The sequence below is a fragment of the Cercospora kikuchii genome (assembly GCF_019650295.1).
Source record: "Cercospora kikuchii DNA, contig_00009, whole genome shotgun sequence".
Taxonomy (NCBI): domain Eukaryota; kingdom Fungi; phylum Ascomycota; class Dothideomycetes; order Mycosphaerellales; family Mycosphaerellaceae; genus Cercospora; species Cercospora kikuchii.
Genome location: NW_025408590.1, coordinates 2,097,918 through 2,123,270, shown reverse-complemented (window position 1 = coordinate 2,123,270; position 25,353 = coordinate 2,097,918). Strand labels below are relative to the sequence as shown.

The 25,353-nt window shown below is 54.2% G+C and overlaps 4 protein-coding genes across 4 annotated transcripts; 3 read left to right on the top strand and 1 right to left on the bottom strand.

The window, feature by feature from the left end:
* Window positions 1-46: 46 nt before the first annotated feature.
* Window positions 47-1,051, top strand: CKM354_001292300 (uncharacterized protein; the record flags this gene model as incomplete). Its single annotated transcript, XM_044808458.1, has 3 exons — window positions 47-386; window positions 442-656; window positions 713-1,051. 3 exons carry the CDS (start codon window positions 47-49, stop codon window positions 1,049-1,051), a joined length of 894 nt encoding a protein of 297 aa, XP_044664393.1.
* A 1,699-nt stretch (window positions 1,052-2,750) lies between these two features.
* Window positions 2,751-3,512, top strand: CKM354_001292200 (uncharacterized protein; the record flags this gene model as incomplete). Its single annotated transcript, XM_044808457.1, has 1 exon — window positions 2,751-3,512. The coding sequence occupies one exon, from the start codon at window positions 2,751-2,753 to the stop codon at window positions 3,510-3,512; it is 762 nt and encodes a 253-aa protein (XP_044664392.1).
* A 747-nt stretch (window positions 3,513-4,259) lies between these two features.
* On the top strand, window positions 4,260-4,928 carry CKM354_001292100 (uncharacterized protein; the record flags this gene model as incomplete). The annotated part of the gene is made up of 1 exon (XM_044808456.1): window positions 4,260-4,928. The coding sequence occupies one exon, from the start codon at window positions 4,260-4,262 to the stop codon at window positions 4,926-4,928; it is 669 nt and encodes a 222-aa protein (XP_044664391.1).
* Window positions 4,929-15,793: 10,865 nt separating this feature from the next.
* On the bottom strand, window positions 15,794-17,222 carry CKM354_001292000 (uncharacterized protein; the record flags this gene model as incomplete). Its single annotated transcript, XM_044808455.1, has 4 exons — window positions 15,794-16,396; window positions 16,463-16,538; window positions 16,662-17,006; window positions 17,122-17,222. 4 exons carry the CDS (start codon window positions 17,220-17,222, stop codon window positions 15,794-15,796), a joined length of 1,125 nt encoding a protein of 374 aa, XP_044664390.1.
* Between the last annotated feature and the right edge of the window lie 8,131 nt (window positions 17,223-25,353).

Sequence of the window (25,353 nt, the reverse complement as noted above, 5' to 3'; positions counted from 1 at the left end):
ATCATGACAGCTTGATAGTTCTGAAGATTGCGAAAAACACACTGTCATGGACACCAGTCCCGAGAAAGGTTTGGAGACGGCTTTTGAAGGACTTCCGGGCTTGGCGTCCTTCATAGCGAGAGACCCAGACCAGGAAACGCACATTTTTCGCAGATTTAACGACTTGACCGCTCGAACGCTTGCTCATTTGCAAAGTGATTTGCTCGATCTTCGTCAACAGCTATCAGACTTCGACCGCTATGCAAGCAGCACGAACGCAAGTGGCGAGCTGATAGTATGCATGCAGAACCCGCGGCTGTTGAACAAGCTTGCCGCCGAGCGCGATGGAGACGAGAGAAAGCTTGTGGAGCTGCTGAAGAAAATCGAAGAATCGCTGGATAGATATCGTGAGCAATGCAGAAGCGTCGAACAACTGTTGTTGCACACTGAACAGGCATACAGAGCAAGCCGTTCTTCGAGCGAGCGAAATGGCACGACTGAAGGCGCCATCTGCTAGAGTGATCGAAGCATACCGGCATGCATTTGACCAGATAAACATTCGAGGGCCGGCTGCAAGTATGCTGGATGACGAAGCCGATCTGATCGCACTCAAAACGCCCCCAGAGGCCGATCCACTGTCGTCCCTCGTTCGAGAGCATTGGCCATTCCAGACCACTGTAGGCAAACCAGATACCTGATCAGCTGCGAAGACTGATGCGCTGACTCCAGACAGAGACTAGCTGGGTCGAAAGACGACAAGGCCGAGCATTTTCAAGAGCGCCGCGTCCAGCTGGTGGTGTCGAGCATTAGTGTCAGCATCGCAGCTCTGCTTCTTGCGGGCTCAATAGTAACACTTTATTTTGTGCACAATCCTGACGCTCGGCTTGGGCTGTTGATTCTCTTCATTCTGCTGTTCGCGATCGGCATCCGTATAAGCACGAGTGCAACAAGGGAGAATATCTTTGCAGCAACAGCAGCGTATGCAGCTGTCTTGGTGGTATTTGTCTCTGGCGATCTTGGGCGTGCACGGATCGGCGGAGGTGTTGGTATCTTTGGAGACGGTGTTGGATAAGCTTGTGCACGTCGCGGAGGAAAGTGTACCCAGTGAGACGCCGACTGAGTGGCCTTTGCTGCCAGGTTCGAAGTTTGAATTGCACTTTCAAGCAGCAAGGCGGTCATGTCAGGCCAGTACGGAAACGCTCCCGCGAGCAGTTGCAAGCGACCAGGTGATCTGCCCAAGTAGGAGAATCGGCGCCGCTGCACATCTCCAACCCGAGCGACGTCTTCATCTCCGCGTTTCGCTTTCGCGAGCGGTGCGTCGATGGAGCGAATCATGGCCCATGTCGTGTTGCTCAGCACACCCCGACCACGTCAAAGGCGAAAACTCCGGTGTGTCTGCGACATGCAGCACGCGTGGTCCATTCGTTCGAAGTCAGCACTCCATCTTCAGGCGCGTGCATAGGCGATGGTGTCCGACGGCGGGTTCCTGCTGGTCCAAACTTGCAAGCTCTCCATCTGCGCTGGGCAGCACCGCTTGCGCGCTTGCGAGTTTGTTCGCACCGATCCTTCGTTGCAAAGATTTTTCTCAAGCTCATGTGCGCCACCAGCACAGCTGTCCATCAGCCCCCCCCCGAGCTGGATATGACCTGCGCTTCCTCCCTCATTTCATCTGCAACCCATTCGCTACCGTGCAGAGGTGCTTTGGGCACAGCAGTTGGCGACATGTCCTGGAAACCCCACACCGGTCCTTCAAATCCGCAATATGCCACGGAGCCTGACGCCAACGGACAACGAATTGTTGGTCCGGGAGCTACTCACCGATCCCACGAGCGTATTACCCATACACATCGGCCACGGGCCAGCCTACATCATATGCGTCGTACATTCATGACGATGCCCCACCAAAACAGAGTACATCGTCACAACTGCCGTTTCCAGCTCCGTAAGCATGCCTCAGCGTGTTCGCCACCAGCACGAAAATATGGCTGACAGCAGACTCCCAGCATCGATCACTGCTGCCTAATGCCCAACTGTACCTATGCTGCAGGACGAAAGGCGGATCTCGAGCGTCACTATCGTGCTATGCATCCGGCTCCAGGATCGCCCGTCTGGTATGACTGCCAGTGGCAAGAATGCCATCGGAAGGGCAGTTATGGATTCGGGAGAAAAGACAAGATGGTGGAGCACATGCGCGAGGTGCACAAGGCCGTAATTCCAAAGCGAACATCTGCGGCGTACTCGGAACTCCAGTCAAAATCTGCAGATGGTCGTTATGGGAGCGAGGTCAGTCGTCGTACAGACAATTCTTGAAGTATGCCAATTGTGATTGATCGCTTTGCTGGCGTCGGATATCTCGGAGGGACTGTGTTGTCGAGGAGGTAGCTGCAGCGGAAGGATTCGGCAGTCCAGTCCGGGCACAAGCGCATTTGCCAATGCGTTTCTTCAGCTCAGTGGAAGTATCCTGTTCGCATGGTCATGAATTCCAGCGACACATATCTTCTTGCATGGCATGCAGTGTACGTTGTGCAAACTCATTCTTTCTGTGTACCAGAGTAGAAAAGTTCGAGACGGTCTTGCGAGGCGTAGGAGACTCCCGTCCCAGATGATGTATAGATGTGAGATGTCGTTGAAAGAGAAGTGGGGAGTTCAAACCTTCACCCATGACTTTCTTGCCTCAGGCACCAATCTCATCTTTCCCGAATCTCGAATCTCAGATCTTCAAAGTATAGACACACTTCACCCCACCACCTCACCGTCGACCCTGCTCCGCCATGGCCAAGCGTCCCACCGCTCGGGCGCGTGCCTCTCGTGCGACCTCCGCGACCTCTACAACTCCCGCCCTTGCCAACCTCAAATCCGAATATCTTCTCTCCCAGCAAGGAAATTCGCGCTTGACCAAAAAGTCGAAACGAGACATCAAGCATGATGCGCTTCTTACCCGTGTACGAGAAGGCTCAGGAATCAGCAAAGGCGACAGATCAAGCGGTAATGGAGTCAGCAAAACCCGAAGACCGAACAAGAAACTCAAAACCGATCTCGACGAGATGAAATCCGCCCTCGAAGACGTCGAGATGGAAGTCGAGAACAGCAGCGGCGACAATGGAGCGGAGAAGAGTGGTCCATATGCTGAGGATGAATGGGAATGGGAAGGCGTATCCGACACATCGCAGAACAATGGGGAAGGACAAGAAGACGACAGCATGGCACTCAGCGGCACAGCAAATGGCAGCAAGCTTCGAAGACGAAGGCGGAAAGTTCCTGCAGCAGACGGAGGGAAGATGGTCATGAAGAGTCTGAAACACAGACCGGGCAGTATGAAGCGGAAGAAAGTGCTCGAGGAGAGGGAGATGGAGCGGTTCAAGCGAAATTTGGCGGAGCTGGCGAAGGCGGAGAGCCAGCAGGTTGTGGCTACGGGATCGGGAGAGCGTGATGCTGGAAGTGGAGGACAAGAGCATATTCAGCAGAGATGGAAGGCTTTGAGGGAGTTTATTGGTGGGACGATGGTGAAGGAGAAGGCTTTTGTGGGCACTTGAAGGGCAGGATGAAGACGAGCGTATCACTGCGTCGCCCACTACGAATGGATCGCCAACGTCTACGGGACTTGATGGAGAGGTATGTGCCGCGTAAGGTGCTCAAGCACAGGACATGGCAGACAGCATTTGAACACTACTCGGCGATCGAGGTCGGATCACCCTCTCGGTCCTGCGCTGCGCACATACGAGCTCCTCTGAGACAACGCTCAAGGACCGATCGAGGCTCTTGCCGCGCGCTTATGCCTACGGCGTAGGCCGTACGAATTCCTTATCGCCATGGGGCGAAGTCACCGAAGTGTTTTTGGGCTCGAACTCAAGCGTACAGGCTTATGGCGCGCTCTTGAGAAACGCTGCATGTGCCTCTGATAGGCCGATGCTCTTGCTCATGATGTCCCTTACCCGGCGACCCGCACGCGGACACTCCGCGACAGGTCAACAGATCTTGTTCTGAGCTGGTCCACCGCGTATTGCCTTTGAGGCCACTTGAGCTCACCAAGTTTTAAGTCAAAGAAAAATGCCACCCCCTTGGGGACGTCCTCAAGGTTCTGACTTCTCGCTGTACCAACAAATCCAGAACCGTCCTTAGAGTCGTGCAGCCATAAATACTACTACAGTCCCTTGCTCTGCCTGCCATCGAACATCTCACAACTGCTCACGCTCGATTCGCAACACACAACCAGAACCGACTACCGACAATTGTCTGTCAACAACCATCTACCAACAACTCAACACAACACAACCAACAAAATGCAGCCCTCAACCTCCACTCTCACCACCATCCTCCTCTTCCTCTCCTCCCTCCACCCGACAACAGCTCGCGTCCAAATCCGCACTTACACCTCCCCAACCACAACATCCAACTCCACAGCTCTCCTCTCCTGCGTCAACCAACTTCACGCCGATCTTCAAGCCAACCCTCGAGCACGCGCGATGCCAGGTTACGTTTGCGGTGATTCAACTTTCTACCATGGGACTCCTGGACTTGGTGGCGCTACGGGCGAATCGGATTTGTATGTTGTGGAGAAGTGTGAGCGGGATATGACTGAGAGGGCGAAGGAGGGGAGGGATTGGTTTGAGTGTAGAGTTAGGGCGGCGTGGGGAGAGAGGAGGGTTGGGTGGAAGGCTAATGGACAAGAGGAGGAGGAGGAGGAGCAGGAGTTGAGAGACCTTGGGGAGCGCGATGTGATTGACGAAGAGGGAACAGGTGAGGAGGAGGATGAAGAAGAGGAGTTTGAACTGCTGGAGGATCTGAAGGAGCGTAACGCCGAGCTGGGAGATGCGGGTGACGAGGATGACGAAATTTATGAGTTTGAGGAGGCGGGCCTCGAGGAGGTTGATTGGCATGATGAGATTGATGGTGAGGGATATGGCGATGACGTTGAGGTGGATGACGAGGAGGATGATGAACAGATCTAGGCAAAGAAGGACAGCTACTCGGGGAGAACTATGCACGGGGTGGGCTGGTTTTGGAATTGCGATCTCGCTACCACCGTGATCTTGGAGATGCGAATTGATACAGCTTGTATTGCTCGCAGATAAAAGCAAAAGCAAAAGATCGACTGTTTTTATTTCTGCAGTCTTGGGTCCACTTACATACATCAAATGCGGGACATACATAGCATTCGACAGAGCACAAGTAAAAGCTTCTCCGCTTACTGCGTTCCCTGTGCCATGAGGATGACCAGTATCGTGCAAGTACGAGTATCTCGTGCAATCGCTGCTCGTGCCGCCGCGCTTCGCTGACCTGAATCCTTGTTCGTTCTTCAGATGAAGCAACTATGGAAGGCGGTAGTTGGAATGCACCCGCAATTTGTATTAGAGACCGCGACCGATCGAGCCTCCGCGGATTTGGGTATAAGATGCGACTACCTCCTAAGCTGAAAGGATTGTTTGAGCTCGAGTGCAGCTATGTAACAATGAATGCTGAATCACATATGCGTGTGACCCATGGTGATCAGAGACATGGGCTTCTTCCTGACGTGTCAGTCTGCGTGCGCGGATCCCCATCATGAAGCTTTCGAAGGTCTTATTGTGTGTCTCGGCCAGGCGTCCATCACTGACAGTATTGACTCAGTCGTGCAAGATGTAAAGGTGTTCGCATGTCTGCGTCAAGCGCGCCGAAGGAAAGCCTTCGATGTTGTCACTAGAGGATTGCGAATCAAGCCTTCTCTCAAAAATCAGTGCAAAACGCTCGGAAGTTCTGGACCGCTGCCTCTGTTTCTGCGCATCGAGGTATGGCTATTGACGATGCGTTGAGGCGTGGTACAGATGTTGTTCCAGGTGTTGCCGCAAGACTTCCTCGCTTTCTCGGTGGAGCGGAATGCTGAGGCTTTGAGGCTCGTCGTAGGTATTGCTTCGCTCGATGTCATGCTCGGACAAGATCCGCGTCGTGACATGATCGACGTGCCGCTTCGCGTCTGAGACGTGCATGGGGTTGTCCGTGGCCGCTGCTGGAGGATTTTGTGGGAGCAGTCGACTCAATGATCATGTTGGGTTGTGTAGTTAGGAAGAGCAGGCGGTGCGGCGCTCAGTCCAGACGCGGAGTACACCCTTACCGATCGCTTGAAATTAGACCGCTCCTCGTGAAAAGGTGCAGGTCGGAAGTTAAGCTTTGCTGCGAAGACGAGATGTGATCAGGGAGCAGGGGCAAAGCAGATGGCTCGCGGTTCAGCAAGGACCTGTCCTGGGGAAGTTGAGCGTGGGCATTGGAGCAAAAGTGGCTTTGATAGCTCGGTCGACCGACCTGAAGGACGAAGAGTTGCCCGGCCTCGTTGTCAAGCTGTTCTCTCGGCTTCTCCAACCAGCGCAGCAAATTCGTGCATGAAACAGATCAGTAGTCGTGCACCCCGAAGTGTGCTACGATCCAGAAAAAAGGCAGTCATTGTCGTCGCCGCTGCCTGTTCTCTTACTGCGCTTCTGCAAAGCCATTTGCGTTGGTGGAGTGACAGGTTGACGGCTCGCTGGTCTTCTCATCGTCGCGACTCTCCACCCAAAGCGACGTCTTCGTGCATGGTGCACCTAGGCATCGTTAAGCCTTGAGATCTGCTGCAGTCCACAGTGAAGAAGTTGTTGAGCGTGACCGTCATGTTGTTCTCTGGGCACTCGACTGGCTGGAGGAAGTCAATGGCTTATTGCCCTCCTCCTCAGCCACGTTTCTCCGGCCACGGCATGAACTCTTTGACCCAAGCAGGTGCAAAATCGTGTGCACCAAAGTGTTCTATGGCCCAGGGAGGATGCATTCAGTAGCCTCTCATGTGTTGTTGTGTAGAAACACTGTCCAAAACGTCCTCATCGCCCAAGCGCAGCCCCTCCTCGAGTCCTCCCGTTCACTCTGCTCAGCCACGCAGCCACCAAGACCCCCGCCACAAATTTGACATTCATATACCCCGGGTTCAGCCAGTACTTTCGAGATCATCTCGGAGATCTCATTGGTGTTATGGAACACTCGTATCAGGTAAGTCCTCATTTCAGGCTTGTTCGGAGGATTGGGCAATTGGCAATGAAACCAATCAATGACTGTTGTGTCTGGCAAACATGCAGCAGATGAGTTTCCCCAGCTCCGCAAGGAGCTGGTTTTTTGCTGTTTTGTTTGGTGTCGCCGTTCGATTCTGTGTTGGTGTTGCGTCTAAGCTGGGGGTGTGCGCCGCGATATCGACTTCTTTTTTGCTTTTTCAGCAGTACAGGCCAACGACCACCTCAATAGTATCCATAGTGACACGAAAAATTGCTTGATCCATCGCTTTTGATGCTCCACTCCTTTTGACCGCGCCATTGTGTCGTGCGCGGTGTTGTTGGCGCCGTAAAGTGTTTTGCCAGCTGGATGGACTTAGTCGTTTCGAGCCGCTGTGTCAGTGACGGTCGCCCCTCAGTCACTGCTTCACGCTACAGCAGCTCAACAGAACCATCTCATCCAGCAAAAGTACCTCGCACTGATATCACAGGCGCCTGCAGCATCAGAAGGCCTCCGCCTCATTGTACCGCACCCGCGCGTGACAGCCACCACGTTGACGGCACCGACTGTCCAGCAGATCGACCATCTACCACTCGCAAGCAACAGTCGCCTGCTGAGAAAGCATTTCAACCGCCCGCAACAGCCTTTCATCCATTAAAACACATTCGCCGAGCGCTGGACAACAAAACCGCAGCTTGCGATGACTGCCTTCGAAAGCCGCTGTCCACCGCAGCGCCCCCAATTAACAACAACTCACCACGTCGGGCTCGAAGACTCTATTTCCATATCGCAACCTCCTCGTGTCCGCCGGTATGCGCCCACTCCTCGCAGAGATCCCCGCCGAAGACACACTACGCGATTTCCTCCCGATCCCGCCCAGCGGTCAAACGCGCACCTTCGATCGACTACAGGAGCAACAAGAGGAGGACTTATGATGCTGGGCTGATGGACCAGCTCTGGAAGCCCAGAACAACAAGTAAACGGCGGGCGCACCATCGGTCGGTATGGTGATGAGGTAGAACGGAGCCGAGATGCAAGACAGGACCTCCAGATTCAAATAGTGCGCGTACGAAACCCTTCCCTCGACTCCATGCGATACACACCTCTTTTTGCTTCGTGTTCTGCATCGTACAGGGTCTGCTCTTGGGTTGGCAGCGTTGCTGTGAAACCTCCTGATCCGATCAGAGCAGCGGAGCCCCATCGCGGATCGACACTGACGAGCGCTGCATGACGAAAATGCTATCGGTACGGCAGGCACTCCTCCATGATACGCGGTCATATACCTGCAGCTGACAGCGCTCGTCAATGTCGAAGAACTTGTCGGACAATTCCCCCGTGGCGTATGAGCCCACTGGCGCATCTCGGGTCCGCCATGCTGCAGAGCACAAAGAACACCCTCCGTTCCTCGACAACTGAATGTCAAGACAAAGGACTCAACATCTATTGAAAAGCCGCATGCGGCGTTGCTGAGACAATCAACGAGGGAAGCAGGCAACGAGGTAAGATTTAGCTCGTCTGAGCCCAGGATCGCCAAGGGCGATACCGTGGTTCGGCTGTCTGGATTTGGCCACGAGCTTACGGCATGATACCTTGCGTTGTGTCCATACACCTCTATGACTACATGAAGAATCTTTATTGCAGTGCGTTGCGAACTCCTCGGAGTGACTCTAGGTCGACAGAGAGCATGGTATTCTACACAACAGTATGACTTGCCCTCTTCTGGATTGGGCATGACTGCACGGGCTTCTCGACCACGCGCAAAGTTCATGTGAGCAAGAACAAATGCATTGGAGACATGAACTTGAGCAATGAGAATCGCGAACGACGAGAGTGCGAGTCAATGTGTGATGCTGCAATTGTAGGCGGCCATAGTCTATACGAGAAGAAACGATGGGTCTCCCGGGCTCAGCGTAGAATGACTACACTTATGGATAAATACAACAGCATCTAAGGTATGAATTGACGAATACGAAGCCGTGCAGATATGACTGTCTCGTTGCACTCTCAGTACAAGTGCCTCATCATGTGCCAGCCATGCCGACCTCGATCCGTCCTGGGTCATACCCGCTCGCAGCTGGCAACCATACCTTCTCACAGCCCCGTTTCCTATTACGTTTCACCTTCGCGGCTGCTCAAGCTGTTCCTTCAGAAGAGCTGTATCTTGTCGTCATCGAGAAGGGCGCCAGCCATCGTAACCAGCAAAACGGAAGTATGTCCATGAGGATGATGAGACCCAGGTACCTGCTGCGTGGAGCTCGCCTCGAACGCTGTGTAAGGCTTCTCTAGTTGGCCTAGATTGTATTTACATCCAACGTATGGCTCCTCCTCTTTTCGTTCCGGGCGAAGCCACCCCAATGCGCGGAGCTGGCGGGCGCTTTCGAGTTCTCAATAGCCGTACGCAGTGCGGATGGAACGAAGTGTGGTACCCAAGTCGTGGACTGGTCTCTCAATTGCGAAGCGCGTAGTACTGAAGCGAGCGCGCTCTTCGAACCACGGAGTGCTCGTCGTCTCGCAGTCCCTCGCGCTTGTGCGGCCAGGCGTAACTGAAGAAAAGGAGAACCGGCGGCGGGTGCAGCGGGATCTTGACATCGACGAGCAATAGGTTGAAGACCCATGGGTCAGGAGAGGAGCAATGGATATTCTGCGCCTTCAGTAGAGATTGCCGTCCTGCATTCAGCTGTTTTTCGCGAGGCGGACGACAAGATGGAGGGGCGGAAAGGGTGGCTGACGGTCATCGCGGTGTCATGAATATGGGCAAGAAGCCTCGACAGGACTGACTCAGACCGGAGGCAAGGTTCATATTGCCAATGGAAAACGGAGAGAAGGGGCCGCCGTATTGTATCACTTCAAGCTGTCATATTCGTGCCTCGGAAGCGCTCGAGAGATGACAGCCGCGCTGGTGCCGTTTGATCTTGTATGGTGGAGGCGTGGTTGACTCTGAAGCTCTTCGATGAGACTAGTTGATCACTGGACCGCGCTTAACTCGACAAGCTGCCATGGAATGAAGCAGACGAAGCAGACAAGTGCGTCCGCAACCTATTCCTCCATCGTTCCCCTCTTCGCCCTCCCTTGAGCAAAGATTCTCTTCATCAAGCTCGTTGGCAGGCCATTCAGGCAGCAAAACGGAAGCAGGCACGCCGCGGCACGTCCACTAGCGTGAAGGCCGTGCTCAAATGCCAAAGTTCTTCCCCCAAACTTCGAACTTCTCTTTCTCTTCCTCCGCTTCCATCAACAGCATCACCGCGGCCCATCTGCTTCCGCACCACCATGGCAAAGCATCTGCCACCGAGATATCAAACCACAGAACCTGCTCCTAGAGGGCGTCGCGGTAAGCATCATTCTCCCTTGTTCTCAACCGCCATCACTCATCATCACCGTCACCCATCTCCACCTTCAGCGGCTCCCTTGGATTCTCTGGCGGTGAGACAGCGAGCTCCTCCCATCTTCGCTTCTCACCGCATCGTGCACTCGACTCTGGCTCTTCTTTACCCTCGCTGGCTCTGTCTGCCTCGTCCTTCCTGAGATGCCGTCAGCAGCAGACTTCACATCCCCGTCACTCCATCAGTCCATCATCTCAAACACGGAGCCATCTAGACCCCCAGCACCACTCCTGACGATCAAATTTCAGAGAGATTCCACTAACAAAACGATGCAAAAAGGCAAAAGCGACGCAAACAGTTCCTGGGTGCGGGGTTCCTTTCTTTTCTTCCGAGTCTTGTGACTTGGGAAGAGAAGTGGAGCGCGGCGGCGTCTGGGCCCGGGTAAGTCAAAGACATCCCAAGCACTTACAGATCATACCATTTCACCATGAACGCCGCTTCGAAGTGAAGGCAATTTCAAAATGCATATCTACATCAACAAGTGCATGTGAAGGAGCAGCAGACCCATCCACGGCGACAGAGCAGGTCCCAATCTTCACTTCAAGCACATATTCTCCTCCGCTCTCTCTCACGCCCTCAACGCAGAATGGACTAACTCGTATTTCACAGGCTGCTGCTCACTGGCCAGGCGTCGTCGCGCTCGCGACAGCGGGAGACGGTGTTCAGTGCGGTGCGGGTGGGCCGCTGGATGGTGAGTGTCTCCCTTCTTTGTCCTCTGTGATGGAGGCGGCAGCCTGACTGACACTTGCGCGCAGGATCTTTCCCAGCTATCAACGTTACCAAGAACCAGCGTTGGCACGACCACGCAGCGCCGTGCAGGGTATCGACTGCATCATCGACAAGTTCCGCAACAGTTCAATCATGTCGGAGTTCCCCGACTAGCGCCCAAAGCTGTGGTATACCCCATCGTCCTCCGCCCTTGAGCTTCGACCGCAATCCTCGACGCCAGATGAAGAAGGAGAAGTCGTGCTGCTCGGCTCCAGCATACGGCTACGACAATTACACTGCCGCTCCGAGCCAGCAGTACATCCAGCCACCAATGCCAGCGGCACAGTACCCAGCATTCATGTAATACATGCCAACCAATGGTCCAGGCCCATGCGTCTACAACCCACAGCCGTATCATCATCCACAGCAGAGGCAGTTTGGCGGCCAGTACATGCTGCCGCCGGCGCCTCAAGGCTGGCCACACCCGCCACCACCACAGGCCTTCGGTACTGCCTATGCAGGCAACCCGCTCACCGCATCAAGCCCTGGACGCTGACTCTGAGCGAGCAATTTGCGGCAGGCTCCACGTGCCCTGGACGACAGTTGCGTTGCCGCGGATAATCCACATCCAGGTGCCAGAATTCTTGGCGGTTTCATCGGTCACGCACCCACGAGCAATGAGAGCCTCGCGAGCCGCCAACCCGCTGACTCAAGTCAATCTCAACCATTCCCAGACTGCGCCGGCGCGCGGGGACAGATGCTGCTCCATCACCACGACTCCCTCCGTTCCAGTGGACAGCAGTTGTATTGGGCCATGCAGAGTGTTGAGAGCAAGAGATGGACATGGATTCCAGTGTGTCGTATGTGGCTGGCTTTTAAACGAGTCTGATCGCTGTCCTGTCACAGCTGCCTTTAGGAGCATGGCTGCCATCGGAGGAAGGAGCTTGTGCAGAGGGCGATGTTGGACAATTACTTGTACATACTTCACAGAACTTCAATGTTACGATCGTTTCAATTCATCTGCGCTGTCATGCTCTGAAAATCGTATCTGTTTCAGCTCGTTACTGCGCATCTTCGCCATCCTGGCTCTGCTGGCTGCCACCCTGCTCCCGCTGAGAAATACTTCAAGTCTCTGTCGGCTTGTGGGGTGGACGTCGATGAGGAACCAAATTTGAAGCTGTCTTCTGTGGGTACCGCGAGAACTTCGTGCAGAACTTTGCTGCCCCTGCCTGCCACACGTGCCATTCACTGGCTCCTCTTTTGGGAGGACGACGATCTTTACAAAACCGCTCATCTTACATCCCGCTCCTTCGCGCTTTGCGCCGCGATCTTCGACTTGGGTTCGTTGTCCAAGGCTGCATCAACGCTCCTCCTTCGAGCCAGGACCAGAACAACCCGTATCCGGCCAATTGAAGAGCCGGCCGGCAAGAGAAGAAAGTCGGAGCAAGAGCTGTGGATGAAGGCAACGTCGGCGGTGAACACGAGGATGTGTGTACGCCGCGGAGTGGTGGAAGTGGACGATTGCGAAGACGCAGGTGGAGGAGAGAAGACGCGCTCCGAGGTGGCCTGACCACAATTGTCAGCTATGTTTGTCGCTGTTAAGGAATAACTTCGGTTTCCACGCCATCAGAGGTTTTGTAAGGTGAGCCAGTGGCCGGTCTTGCTCGAAGGTGGAAGAAGAGGCTGGAGCAGGATGTGCTGGTCTACAGTAGGGGGCCTTCGAGCCAGGTTCTGGACAAGTGCGACCGCCTAAGAACGGATTGCAAGCCCCTAAGAAAGTAGAGCAGAGCTAACGGGTGTGGTACGACAACTTGTTCTCGATGAACGCAGTCACCGGGCAATGGTCCATGGCACCTCTTCCACCGCACGGCTTGGCACCAGCGAGACGGTTGCTGCATCCCGCTCGATCAGAGACCTCATGTATCGAGCACATACTATTATGCTCCTTACACTGGTCAAGCCTTCAATCGCACTATGGCTAGCGTGAAGCCATCGCAGGATCGTCAAATTCTCCATCGACTGAGTCTTGGCGTTGAGAATTATCGACCGTTGCCAGACTCCTTTCGCCACGTGCCATACCAACATTCCGCCAAGATCGAAGAACCTACTACGCTCAGGCCTCCAACAAGCAGATACTCTTGGCCTCGAAGTTCTGACACACACAGCGCAGAGTATTGGAAACAGACACGAAAGCGGCCGAACGTGTTTTTGGTGTAGTGTGAGCACACGGCTCCCATCTACTTGATCAAGGAGCGTGATCTTATTCTGACGCATCCCAACCGCTTCCGTAAAGAGTGCTCATCTTATTTCTTTCTCCGCCATGTCCAGATACAAGCGAATGGCTGTTGGCCGCCTCGGTTCTCCACCACTTCCATCACCCCTGCTTTGAACCAGCAACAACAATGTCATCCATGACGTCCTTCTTGACCATTTTGGCGAACTTGAGTTTTGCTGTCTGGCAATTCTCCCACTGTTGTTCGATCGCAAGAGACATCGCGTCAGCCATGCCCGCTAGACCCTCCTCAAGATTCACTGGTATTTGTTACTTACACCGATGCACGTGCAGAGGTCGAAACTCCTGGGGCAATCCGAGCAGTTGTCCTCTGGACTGCAGGCGGAGACACCGAGAGCGGCGACGAAAAGAGTGATCAACCAGGAGAAGCGAGCCATTTTGGTGATGCTTTGAGCTTTGGGGTCGGCCTTGAATGTGGTTTGGAACGAGAAAGTTTTGATCTGCTGGTGCTGATTTGAAATCTCAAAGACCACCGACGTGGAATCTTATATACCTGATCATCCGAAGCCCAGGACGATGCACCATGTGCGCAGCGTCGACAATCGCAGCGGACTTCCGCATGCCGCGTCGAAAGTGGATATTGCATCTGTTCGCCCAGCGAGGACTCGTATTCCTCCAGGAGGTTGTGTTGGTTCGACTCTACAAGGAGCAGGACTAGCTGTTGGTGATGTTGCAAACAGCCTACTTCCCTTCAAGAGCAGCGAAACCTGTTATGTGGACGATGATAGACTTCCGACCAAGATGATTGCTGACATGCGTCGGTCCTGGGTCTATACTGACTCTGGGTCCATTGATCAGCAGCGAGCCTTCGGCATCAAGCCTCGTGGCGGCTGTGCAGAGAACTGCTACGAGAGACGAGTGTTGGAACATCGCTGGGCATTATTCAAACCTGTCTCAATGCCGTAGGTGAGTGGAAGGGAATACTTTCAGGAGTGGAACAGAGCTTGTCCGCCGTACCCACTCAAGTCGTAGGGGATGATCAGGCGGGGTCGCAGGAAAGAAGAGGCCAGTATCAAAGTGCTGGCCTCGTGTTAAGGTGAATTGACCCAACAACAGTCAGGCTGGCAACCTGTCTCATGCAGACGGCGAACTTTCATGCACAAAGCAAAGCGGAACGAGGCAGATGTCTGGCATTCCGTGCAGTCTTTCTAGAGAGAACGGCAGCTTGGGACAGCCTTGTTGCAGAACTGCATGTCAGCCGGACCAAGAAAAGTTTCTGAAGTACCAACAACAGTAAGATCTTAGATCCACTCAGAGAAGATTTGAGGTCACAATCTCTCGATTGTGTGCTGGAGACTGACATCGGCAAGACTTTTTCGACTTGATGTACGTGTTACTTCTCAACTGATGGAGAACGTGGAGTCACGGTGTCAAGTATGATCAATCCGAATTGACCAAGCTCATCAATGTGACACAATGGAAGTCTGCTTCCATCCACGCCTTGGCTCTTCATAGATCTGCCAGTGCGGGCAGAACAGAAGTACGGAAAGATCCCTAGTACCCGGTCCATTTTATTCGTGCACAACCTGCTTTTGTCGATTACCGAGTGGACGTTCTACCAGCCAAGGATCGATCACGACTCACAAAGCTCTCCAGTCTATTCTTGCAGATGTTTCTGACGCTGTAAGCACCTTTGATTGTTCGTCGAGCTGTCGTGTAAAAGTATCTTCGCATGGAACCCATTTCGTCGTTTTGGGCCGAAGAGGACTCGAAGTTAAAATGTCCACGCGTTCTGGTATTCAATGTTCGCTGGAGCCTCGATGGAATGTGTGTCCGTTCTCGTGCTTCAATGTCCCAGCATCGGAATCTCCGGATAGACGCAAAGTACGAAGCATGTTGCGACCCTCGGTACGAAGTACGTCTCGGCACAGAGCAGGAAACTCTTGTCCGCATAATATAGGGTTCGACAACACTCGAATACGAGTGAACAACAGGCATCCCGGCGCCAAACCAAGAGCTCTGCAGCCTAATCATTTCTTGACTAAGTCTATGCATTGTCATTATCGTAACCATGAAGCCAAGTAATAGCACTGGTCCAGCATCTAAGCACTGTCCGAATCTGGTAGTCTGCGCCGCGGTTCCCTTCCACAGGCACTGACAATACAAGCAGCTTACCTCGAACAACAAGACGAAGGTCTCCAGACCCATTGACAAGCTCTAAGACGCAGATCACCATCGTCCCTGTCGTAAGACAACGCAGGTGAGGTTATTGACTAAAGAACTGCAGAGTCAGCACATGATGTTCCGCAGACTGGAATCGTATGGGGGTCTTGCACAGGCGAAGACAATTATGAGTACATCTCTGACAGATCGCTGCACGTCCAGCACAATGATGGAACTCTTACTCTGACACTTGCACTGCAGACTTGAACGTGAAGGACAAGTTATTTTGAGCTGACTGTGCCCTCGATACGAAGACGACATGAACCAAAGGACATGGTCCGCACCATCACAACCACTCTGGCATCCTCTTCAAAATCCCATCCAACAAACCTCCCAACGGCCCCAATGCTGGCTTGATATCCGGAATCGGCGGCTGCGCTTCTCCAGGCAGAGGGTTCCCATCACTCCCACTAAAAGGTCCCACCGCAGCCGGGTTCATCGGATCAGTCAACGGCCCACCACAAGTAAAGACACTCCCCTCCGGCAACCCAAACAATTCCAGATCCGAAAAATAATCAATACTATAATTAATATCCACACACTTCCCACCTCCCGTAGGTCCCACATGCGGACAATGAATATCCGGTCTCACCTGCGTCAAAATTAAATGAATCAATCGACAAGCGACATTATCGCCCCAGACTTCATCGAAGGATCCGAAAGGCTTGAGTTCGAGTTCCAAGATGCAAGTTGTGACGTCGAGGTATTGTTGGTATTGACCTGTGCAGCGTTGTTGGATTCCGGGACAGAGCACGACGGGGACGAACTTTTGGTAGAGGAGGGCGTTGAAGTCTACGCCTGTGCCGGCTTTGATCCATGCTTCGAGGTTGGTGATCCAGGCGTGGTAGCGTTCGACTTGGCCATAGGCGTCGAATTGCCAGAAAGCGACCTGCAGGCACAGGTGGTCAGTAGACGGGATACAGGTAAGTCAATCCCAGAGGTATTTCCTGCTTACCTGTGCGAGTGTCGAGACTGGATGACTAGGATCGATTTGGCGGGTGTTTTGGTCGTACTTTGCAGTGCGGAGGTATCTATGCAACACGTCAGAGTTGGGAGACGACATTGCGATGTTATCGCCAAGCCAATGGGTGGCCAGAGACCACTACATCGCGAGCATCAGGGTGCGGCAACAGTTCTCAACTGCAAAGACTTACACTACACTCGCCGCAATATTTGGACACCCTGATGTGAACTCTACTACATCCGCCTGATAGATGCCCAGGCCTTGGAATTCCTGGTCTTCAGGGTTTGGCGCCAGGGCAAAGAAATACTCGCATGAGTCGTTGAAGCCGGTGAAATCGCCCACGGGGGAGACACGTCCAGTAGCATATGGGCTGAAGAGTCCAGGTCGAAGTGCTTTGTCACATCCCTGTTTAAGGATTGGCACGTTGTTGGGGTAGACTGTGAGGCCATAGATCTCGCGGATAGTGTTCAAGTTACGCTGTGCAAAGTCTGGAAGTTGTCGTTTGTCGAGAGAGTCAGAGATGTCTGCGCGATGGCTGGGAGTAAGTTAGCCCACATAGAGTGATGCTATGAATATATGCCGATGTCCTCGACGCCGTATCGCGCTACCTAGATGCGACGGGCCATCCCATTCAGCACGGAGACACTTACTGTATGCCATCACCATGCAAATGCCCATGCTCCAGTGCAGAACACGTCTGCCCTATCAGCGAACCCAGCAGAGCCGCAAACACGAGCAGCCGGGATCCCATGCTGATGACTGCCGAGCCGAATTACCCAAATGGAACTCCAGTACAAAAGGATGATCCAACGAGCGACTGCGAAAGAGGCGAAAAGTATCTCAAAAGTGCTCAAAAGAGTGTATTGTTGCTGGGCAGAAGGACATGAAGTGCGAGCAGAGTTGTGACCCGACCGGTTTTACCGAAATGAAGACTGGGTTGTTGGCAGGGATGGTGGAAGGATATAAGGTTGCCGGATCTCGATTGGAAGGGCGGAATGTCCGACTGTCACGGAGTTCGTGAGACGCATGTTGCATGATGCTGGATAAGGTCTGAATATCATTCGATGGCAGCGAGATCGAGTACAGCGGAGGAGGGCGAGACGAGTGTCTTCTTGGACGTGGTTGTTCCCCTTGGCAGAACTGGACAGGGCCTTGCACCGATAGAGGAAGTCTATTGAGTCATGGTCACCGTCGTGGTAAGAACATGCCCGCCTCTGTAGTGATGGGGGGAGAAGTGTTGTAAGCAAGCCGCCATCAGTACTGAAGGAGGCTCTGATCCAAAGGTCGGGCTGCAGGAGAGGACATGGGCAGAATCGGGCCTCCCTTCTTCACCTTGCGCATGTCATTCTGGCCAGAGGATTGTCAATGGGCAGGAGTCACCTTCAACAATGCACTGTATCTCTGCAGGCCCAAGAAAGACGTAGAGAAAGGAGGACAGGGCGTATGCAGCTAACGTTCAGCTTGATGGAGCTTGCCGCACTTGGCTCATGTTTGCCTGCCCAGCCATCAGGCAGCAGTGCCTCGCCAAACTGCTACTTAAACCCCCGCTTCCTCCTCTCTCGACTTCTTCCTCTTCTCCACCACCACCATCAAGACAATACCTTCGGCGTTGCATCGAGGAGTCTCTGGCGCTCCCCTCCGGTGCAGGGGCGCTGTGGGACCAAAGTACGCATCACATCCCCTTCACTCACTGCTCTCGCGCTCACTGACATCGTCTGACAGGCTCATGGCGCCCCTGCTTGCGAAGCGTCCGTCGATTCTATCTTCCGGCGCCGCCTCCGTCACCAAAGATGTTCGTCCGCAACATCCACAAGAAGCAGGACGGAGGCGGCGGCGGCATCCACGATGCTCACGACCGCGCCGCCGTGGCTGACCCTCCGCCGGGCAGGGGCAAGCAACCCGCCAGTCAGTTCATTCACCATCAACGACACCTCTATGTTCTCTACTGACATCATTCCAGACCTCTGCCGCAGTGGTTGCCGTGCATCTAGTGGCCTATCCGGGCCTTGCTGTCGCAGCCTTGTGTGTGCTGGTCGTTGCTTACTGCTTCGTCCTGGCTCAGCTGGCTCTGGTCTTCCACCTCCAACTGCTGCGACTCACCAACGACACACCGCTACCTGCGCTGCATCTCCACCGCACCGAGGATTGGCCGTCGCACTCAGCACCAACCGGTCGTCGTCCGCCGCCTCGAAGTCACATGGCCGTGGCATGCGTACTCTCGACAACATCAGGACTGCGGATCCCGCCAGGACGTCTCCACCTTGACGCCATCTGACAGCACGCTGAGCACTCGCCGTTCGCTGACCGCCGCCGAAGATCCAGCTTCAGAGTGAGTACTCCCTTGCCCACTACAACGTCCTTCGATCGCTGACCTGCAAACAGTCACGTTGTCCCGCAACGTCGAGAGCCGCTGAGTCTGATGGTGTTGCTGCCTTTGCTGGTGGTGGAGTTCGATTATGATGGAGCAAGAAGTGGTCAATTACTGTGTGGAAGATGTTGGTGGTCGCAGACGTCGAGACACATGCCACTGGAGGATGTTGCTGGCGCGCATTGCTGGGAGCTCAGATAGCCACTCGAAGCTTGTTGCTCATGTTTCTATTCCTGTTCTTCCCATCTGTCTCCTGCTCTCATTGCAAGCTGCTGCCTCTCCTGCCTGTCCACTTGCCGTACTGCCACAAGGTAATGCGAGCAGGAGGACGAGAACGCCAGCCAGGCTTTACGAGCAGCGAGTTCCCATGGTCAGTTCCACTGCGACCTGTGTACAGCTCGTCTTCGCGGATGTCATGTTCCCATTGCGCTCGCTCTTGTTGTGTTGTGATATGCCAAGACCGTGAATGGCTTCCCGTCACCGACGCCGTGTGATTCGGCTTGCTTCCCGTCCTGTCCTCCGCCCACTGTCATCAACATTTCGGCCTCAGCATCTCAGATGCGTCCAGCACAAGAAGAGGAGTCTGCGGTAAGCGGAGATGCAGCCCGAGAACACGGCCTTCGAGCGATCCAGACCCCTGACAACAAAGCAGTCCTTTGTTTCCTCCTTCCTCGACCCACACCCATCGATTAACGAACAAAGCGAACCACACCCGTGACCCTCACTACCCGCATCGAGCTGTGCTCGCCCATCGTCATCGCCACCCCGGAAAAGAGCTTGGAGCAGCTTTGCTGCAGAGATGGATCAAAGGCTCGCCTGGTCGAGCGCAAGAAGAAGAGGAGGAGTTGACCCCTCGTCAATGGACATCAGGGTCATGACAGGGCAGTGGACAATCACAACATACTCGCTCGATTGGAGGAGGTTCTCAGAGGCAGGTTTGACGCGTGCTTCGGCCCCATCCTGCTGCTCGCCGCAAGCAAAGCTCCGCCGGCATGCACATACACAACTGCAGGTTGGAGAGGGACATCTGCGTCAATGGGTGACGGCAGAGGACGAAGAGAATCGTCTCAATCATTGCAATAGCTTGGAAGAGAAGAGGTGGATGAGTGCACCTGAAACCCCGCCGTCAACGAAGCCGCCGTCCTCACCTGAGTCCCGATCTCGAGCCCAAACGACTGATCGGACCGCCGCAAATCAGCTGCGATGAGCTGCGCTCCCCCCTCGATGTGCGTTTGAGCAGTCTTGATGCCACTGCGATCGCTGACCGCCTCAATGGTGACCTCTACGTCGAGACGGGAAACTTCAGGTAAGGTCACGTGGGGTTCACGGAGCTGGAGTGTTTTGGTATTTCGTCGGCTGTTCGTCCACGACACAAGTTCATTCATCCATCAGCAACACCACAACAGGCGTCTTTGTCCAGTGCCGGTTTAGACTGTGCTCATTGTCAAGGTAAGACTCAGATTCTGTTGATACTTTCGGTGGCGGCGCAGGACAGCAGCAGTTTTCTGCCCCTGGCCGTTCAAGCCCTTTGGCAGCGCTGCGAAGGCGGCGCTACAGAGTCATATTGTGACCGAAGTCGTACCGCGATCAGTCACTGACTTCGTGGAACCAGATGCAACATTCGCCAGCTGAAGGAGCCGGTGCTTGATGCCCCAGACACACCCTCAGCCGGCGGGCGCCGCCATCGACGTTCAACACCGCGTCATTTTGAATGACCATTGCACTCGGTATGTTTCACCTCTCACACATCCTGCACCGCCTGGTGATGATTCTTTCCCGAACACGAGATGCGACTCATGGCATGCCCGTTGCGCAGTCCCGCAAAGGCAAAGGGAACTGGTCAAGAGGCAGAAAGCGATACTCGAACGATACGACATGACCATGCAAGCGTGAGCGGGCATCGGTGAAGCGAGGGCTGCGAAGGGCTGTTCGCACGAGTTCTTCGTTCGGCGTCCGTCCTCCAATGAGTACCGGCGGCGACAATGATCTGATTGCACAACACCTTCTCAACAGTCTCGAGAGATCAAAGTTCACGCGATCAATGCTGACGAATAACGAGCGCAGGACATCACAAGCGCCGAATACTTCTCGGTCGACGAAGCTTTCATCGCCAAGCACGCTGAGCGCGAGAAGGTCTGATGGTAAGAAGACCCCTCGAGCACGCCTCCGCCGGTGTAGTATGATGAGTCCACTGAGCCGGTGATGTGGCTCATGGCATGCCCGTCGCGGAGCACTCCCAGCTGGCAAGAAGATCGAGTGTAGCGACTAGCAACGACCACGACAAAAGGCTGTTCATTTCGATGGGACCCTGCCCTCTCTGCCCATTGGAGAGAGGGGACCTTTGCAAATGATCTACGCGATGTCGATCAAGGCCGAGCGGATGCTGACCATCTCTTACACAGCAGAGCTCAAAATGCTAGGGCACCGGCCCAGAGCGAAACGAAGAACTGCCGACAGTCACGATCTCCCTTCAGATGTAAGAACTTTTGCGTTGTTCAGCGCCTCAACGCCTTATATTCTCTCCAACCGACTTCGAAGATGACATGAAGGTAGGCGTTACTCCTTCCCTCCCCACCCGCGCACAATGATGATCCCAAGCTGCCACGCCCACCTTGCAAGCATATTGCCCGCCGCGGACCAGGAGTCGGCAAGTATAGCGGAGACCTGGAGAAAGAGAGGGAGAACGACAGCACATACCATGGACTCGAGGTCCGAAGGGCTGTGCTTGCACTGCTGAGGACGGGTGATGGTCTCCATGGCAGCTCAGTGGCATCCGGTCTCCACGGAGAGCCACCGCCTGACGTGTCTTCTCATACGAACAGTGCTCCATCAGCTTTGTCTTGAGCATGCGCTGACCTGTTGCTGTACAGTAACTCGTTGTCGCTTAAGCACACCGTGATGCATCTGTGGCAGTCACCGAGCCCCCGGCCAACGACCAGCGCAGCCGGCGCTTGATCCGCAATGAGCCAGCAGAGGTAAGCCACACCTTTCCTTGCACTGCACCAGTGAGGTCCGATTATCAGGTCCTTTCATGTCGCAGAAGCAGTCCTGCATACTGGAGATGGAGACGGGTGCTGACATGACCAACTCCAGAACTTCTACTTCGAACTCGCAAATGAGGCTCTGAAGCCCAGTATTTCAAGGTAAGACCACGCCCTGCCCGTGGTCTTACAACGTTATGATTGTAACCACCATCCGTACCTACCTCGACCGCACACACATGCCGTAGCAGAGCAGCAGCCATGAGTCCATCGTCTTCATCAGAGGTTGGGCAGTGGGCAGCGACGATCTGAAGGGCGATGGGAAACACGTTGGCAAGGGGAGATGCCTTCGGATCGGTTGCGGGCTCTGCAGGTTGTGTGGGCATCTATGGCAGTGGAGTCGACATTCGTCAAAAGGAGGAGGTCTGCCGTTGCGCAGCTATGAGCGTTCAATTTTCTCGCCACATCTTTGATGTACTTGTGTCCGAGCAGCTGCTGACTTGTGCGAGACACAGATACTGAACACATGTCGAGGATTGGCACAAATCCAACTGGTAAGCTTTTCAGCCTACCACGACTGCAAGGTCGCACTGTGATCCACGGTCAGGAGCAGAGGAGGACCGTGAGATGCAGCAGGCTTATCGCGAGCAGATGCTGACTTCACGCATCCAGGTCCATTGCTAGGTTCTGCGACTTCTCCGCCACTGCCTTTAAGCCACCTTCTTCGAACTTTCGACTCCCAGGAGTCGTTTGGTGAGCCGAGGACGACACTCTCGCATTCTCCTATTGTTCCTCTCTTGGGTAAGTGTTTCGCAGATCTCCTCTCTCCTCGCAAGCACATGATGAGAAGGCTCCCGCCATCACCGTTCGAAGCACGAACAACGTCCACCGCGGCTGTGGCAGAAGACCAGGTCCCGAAAACGAATCAACTGTAAAAGACCTGGTCGCAAGGACCGCATGGCATGGGGACGCCGGATCGCTTGCAGGCTGGGCATCCAACCGAGAGTTGAATGCCGGCGGGTCGATTCTGAAGCTCAAATGTACAATGCCTTGATCGGAAAAGTATGACTGAGCGCAGCAGCTGATTCTCCGACACCAGATCTTGTACCACGAGACCTGAAAGAGGCTCCTCCCGCATCCGCAGCACGTAAGTTGGGCCCTTTCCCCGCACATTATCCAGAACTGAAGCACCGCAGAAACTTTGTTGTACACAGCAACTGTACATCCGACTGCTAGGTGACACGGCTCGTGGGCTTCGAAGGGCTGGTGGCAGAAGGATGATTCTCTTCCCATCGGATGACGAAAACTCACCACAACGACGCTCCTTGAGGCGATGTTTGGAAGCACGCTGACGATATCTTTAGACAGGTCAGCAAGCTCGCAGCTTCCTCCAGCATGAAGACATTGGTAAGTGTTTTGCTTTCTGTCCCCTCTCAGCACCATTGATGAAACCCCAAACAAGAGTTCGCTTTGATCCGGCGAACATATTCTTGAACGGCCTGATGCGATATCAAGCCATCGCCCGTTGCGCAGTCTGCCGCATCGAGCGATGTTCTAGTGGAGGGAAGGAGTCAAGCAGGAGAGGAATGCCAAGTCGACCGCAGCATGGTAGAGGGCTCAATTTTTGAGGATGAACCCAAAGGCGCAGGCTTCGAAGGGCTGGCCGCAAGAGTAGGAGCGAGTATTGGCGGCCAACGAGTCGTACTCGCTGCAACTGTCAAGACTGAAGATGGTGCTTTATCACACTGGCGTTCTCACGAGACTTCTTTCCGGACCGGGTGTTAACGTTGAGTTGCAGGTCTTTCGAGCCAAAGCGTGGCTTCTCTCGGCCCGGAGGTCCTATGCTTCGACAGAGTCCTCAAGCAGACTCAAATCGCGGATGTCGGCTGCAGAGCAAGCTTTGGTCGCGTGCTCACAGCCGGCTCATTGCAAGCATTCTCACAGATCGGGTTTGCTTGGATCTGAATTCCACCCCAAAGAATCGACGAAGAGCAGAGACTGACAATCATGCAGGAAAATTACCCAGTTCTCCGGTTGAGCAGCGGACCCGGAAGCAAGGAACCAGCCTTCAGCACTCCAGAAGTATCTCGGCCGCATCACCACAGTGATGACCATCACTTCGGTAAGCATATTCTCCGCCTCCAACACCACCATTCAAATGATGATACAACCCCCGCAACCACCCTCGACGCGCACCCAACGTTGCTCGTATCGAAGCTCCTTATCAAGATTACACATTGGCCTGTTGTGGGTCAACACCTAGCTCTTTGGGGTGGATAAAAAGTTCTTTTCAGCCCTCTCCCAAGGGTAACATGGGATAGCCGCTCGCTCTTGAGGAGTGGTGAAAGACGGAGCTTCGAAGGGCTGTTGGCGGTAGTGCAATGGGAGCAAAGGTGATCGTTAACCCGAGTTTCGTGGTTTTCGATGATGCGGGTTGGGAAGATCTGATCAGTCTCTGTCTTGAATTGTTTTTTTGGATCCTGATGTACCGAGCGCATGCTAACTTCGATGTTTCGAGACAGGTTCAGAGCACCGAGCCCGCCTTCGCGCGATGTCTCCAGCGGCCACCTCGTCGAGGCCAGGTGAGTTGCCACTGCAGGTGGGTAGACTTTGTGCTTCGTCACCGAGTGCAGCCGCGCCTTCCATTTCCTTCCCATCTGCAAGTACTTCGCGCAAGAGTTCTGCAGGGCTCGCATACCACGTACGTACATCCATATCAGCGGAATCAGATTCACCCGATACCAGCTATGTCGAAAGCTGCCGTCCCAAACTTTCATTTTTCAGTATTTCCTACCTTCATCTCCATGCACATACGTTTCCGCGCAGCTGGCGCGAAGAAGCTCCGACGATGGATGGCCTGTTCTGAACAGGCAAAAGAACAATTGCGGTCTGATCGAGATGAGGCTCGTCGTGCGCTGCAGAAGGCTGCCTGCCATTCGTCATCGTCGGTGGCAGTCGAGCAGGCAGGTCAGGTTTGCAGCAGCGAGATCCTCTCGCAGTGGCTTCGTGATCATCTTGCGCAACATGGTCTCCATCAATCAACTCCACAAGTCATCAGACTGCATCCAGCTTTGTGCAGCATGCTGTCGATCGCAGCGAAGTCGCAAGTCAAATCTCCCGTCGTCGTGCAAGGCCAAAATGTCGCGAGAGCATCATGGTGAACGCCGTCACCACTGACTCCAGACGTGGTTATCTCGGAAACACGGATGCGCGAGCATGGCGAGGTTTCATCAAGTCGGCGTTGAGGACATTTCGTCAGTGGCCTGTTCTGGTGTGCTGTCTGCTGCGTCTGACGGAAGCTCATGCGTATAGTCCACGCGAAGCCGAAGGTCCAATTAGACATAGTGATCGTTTTTCGCATGCGCTCGTGTGCGACATTGGTTGTTCCTTCACCTTGCCATATACCAGGAGCATTTGCGCATGCACAACTGTCTGACCGTAGAACGAGGATCTTCGACGACAGCGGCTTTCACAAACTCCAGTCCAGCAGTGCAGAGATACAGTCTGCCCACGATCAAGCAAGAGCCTGTCGC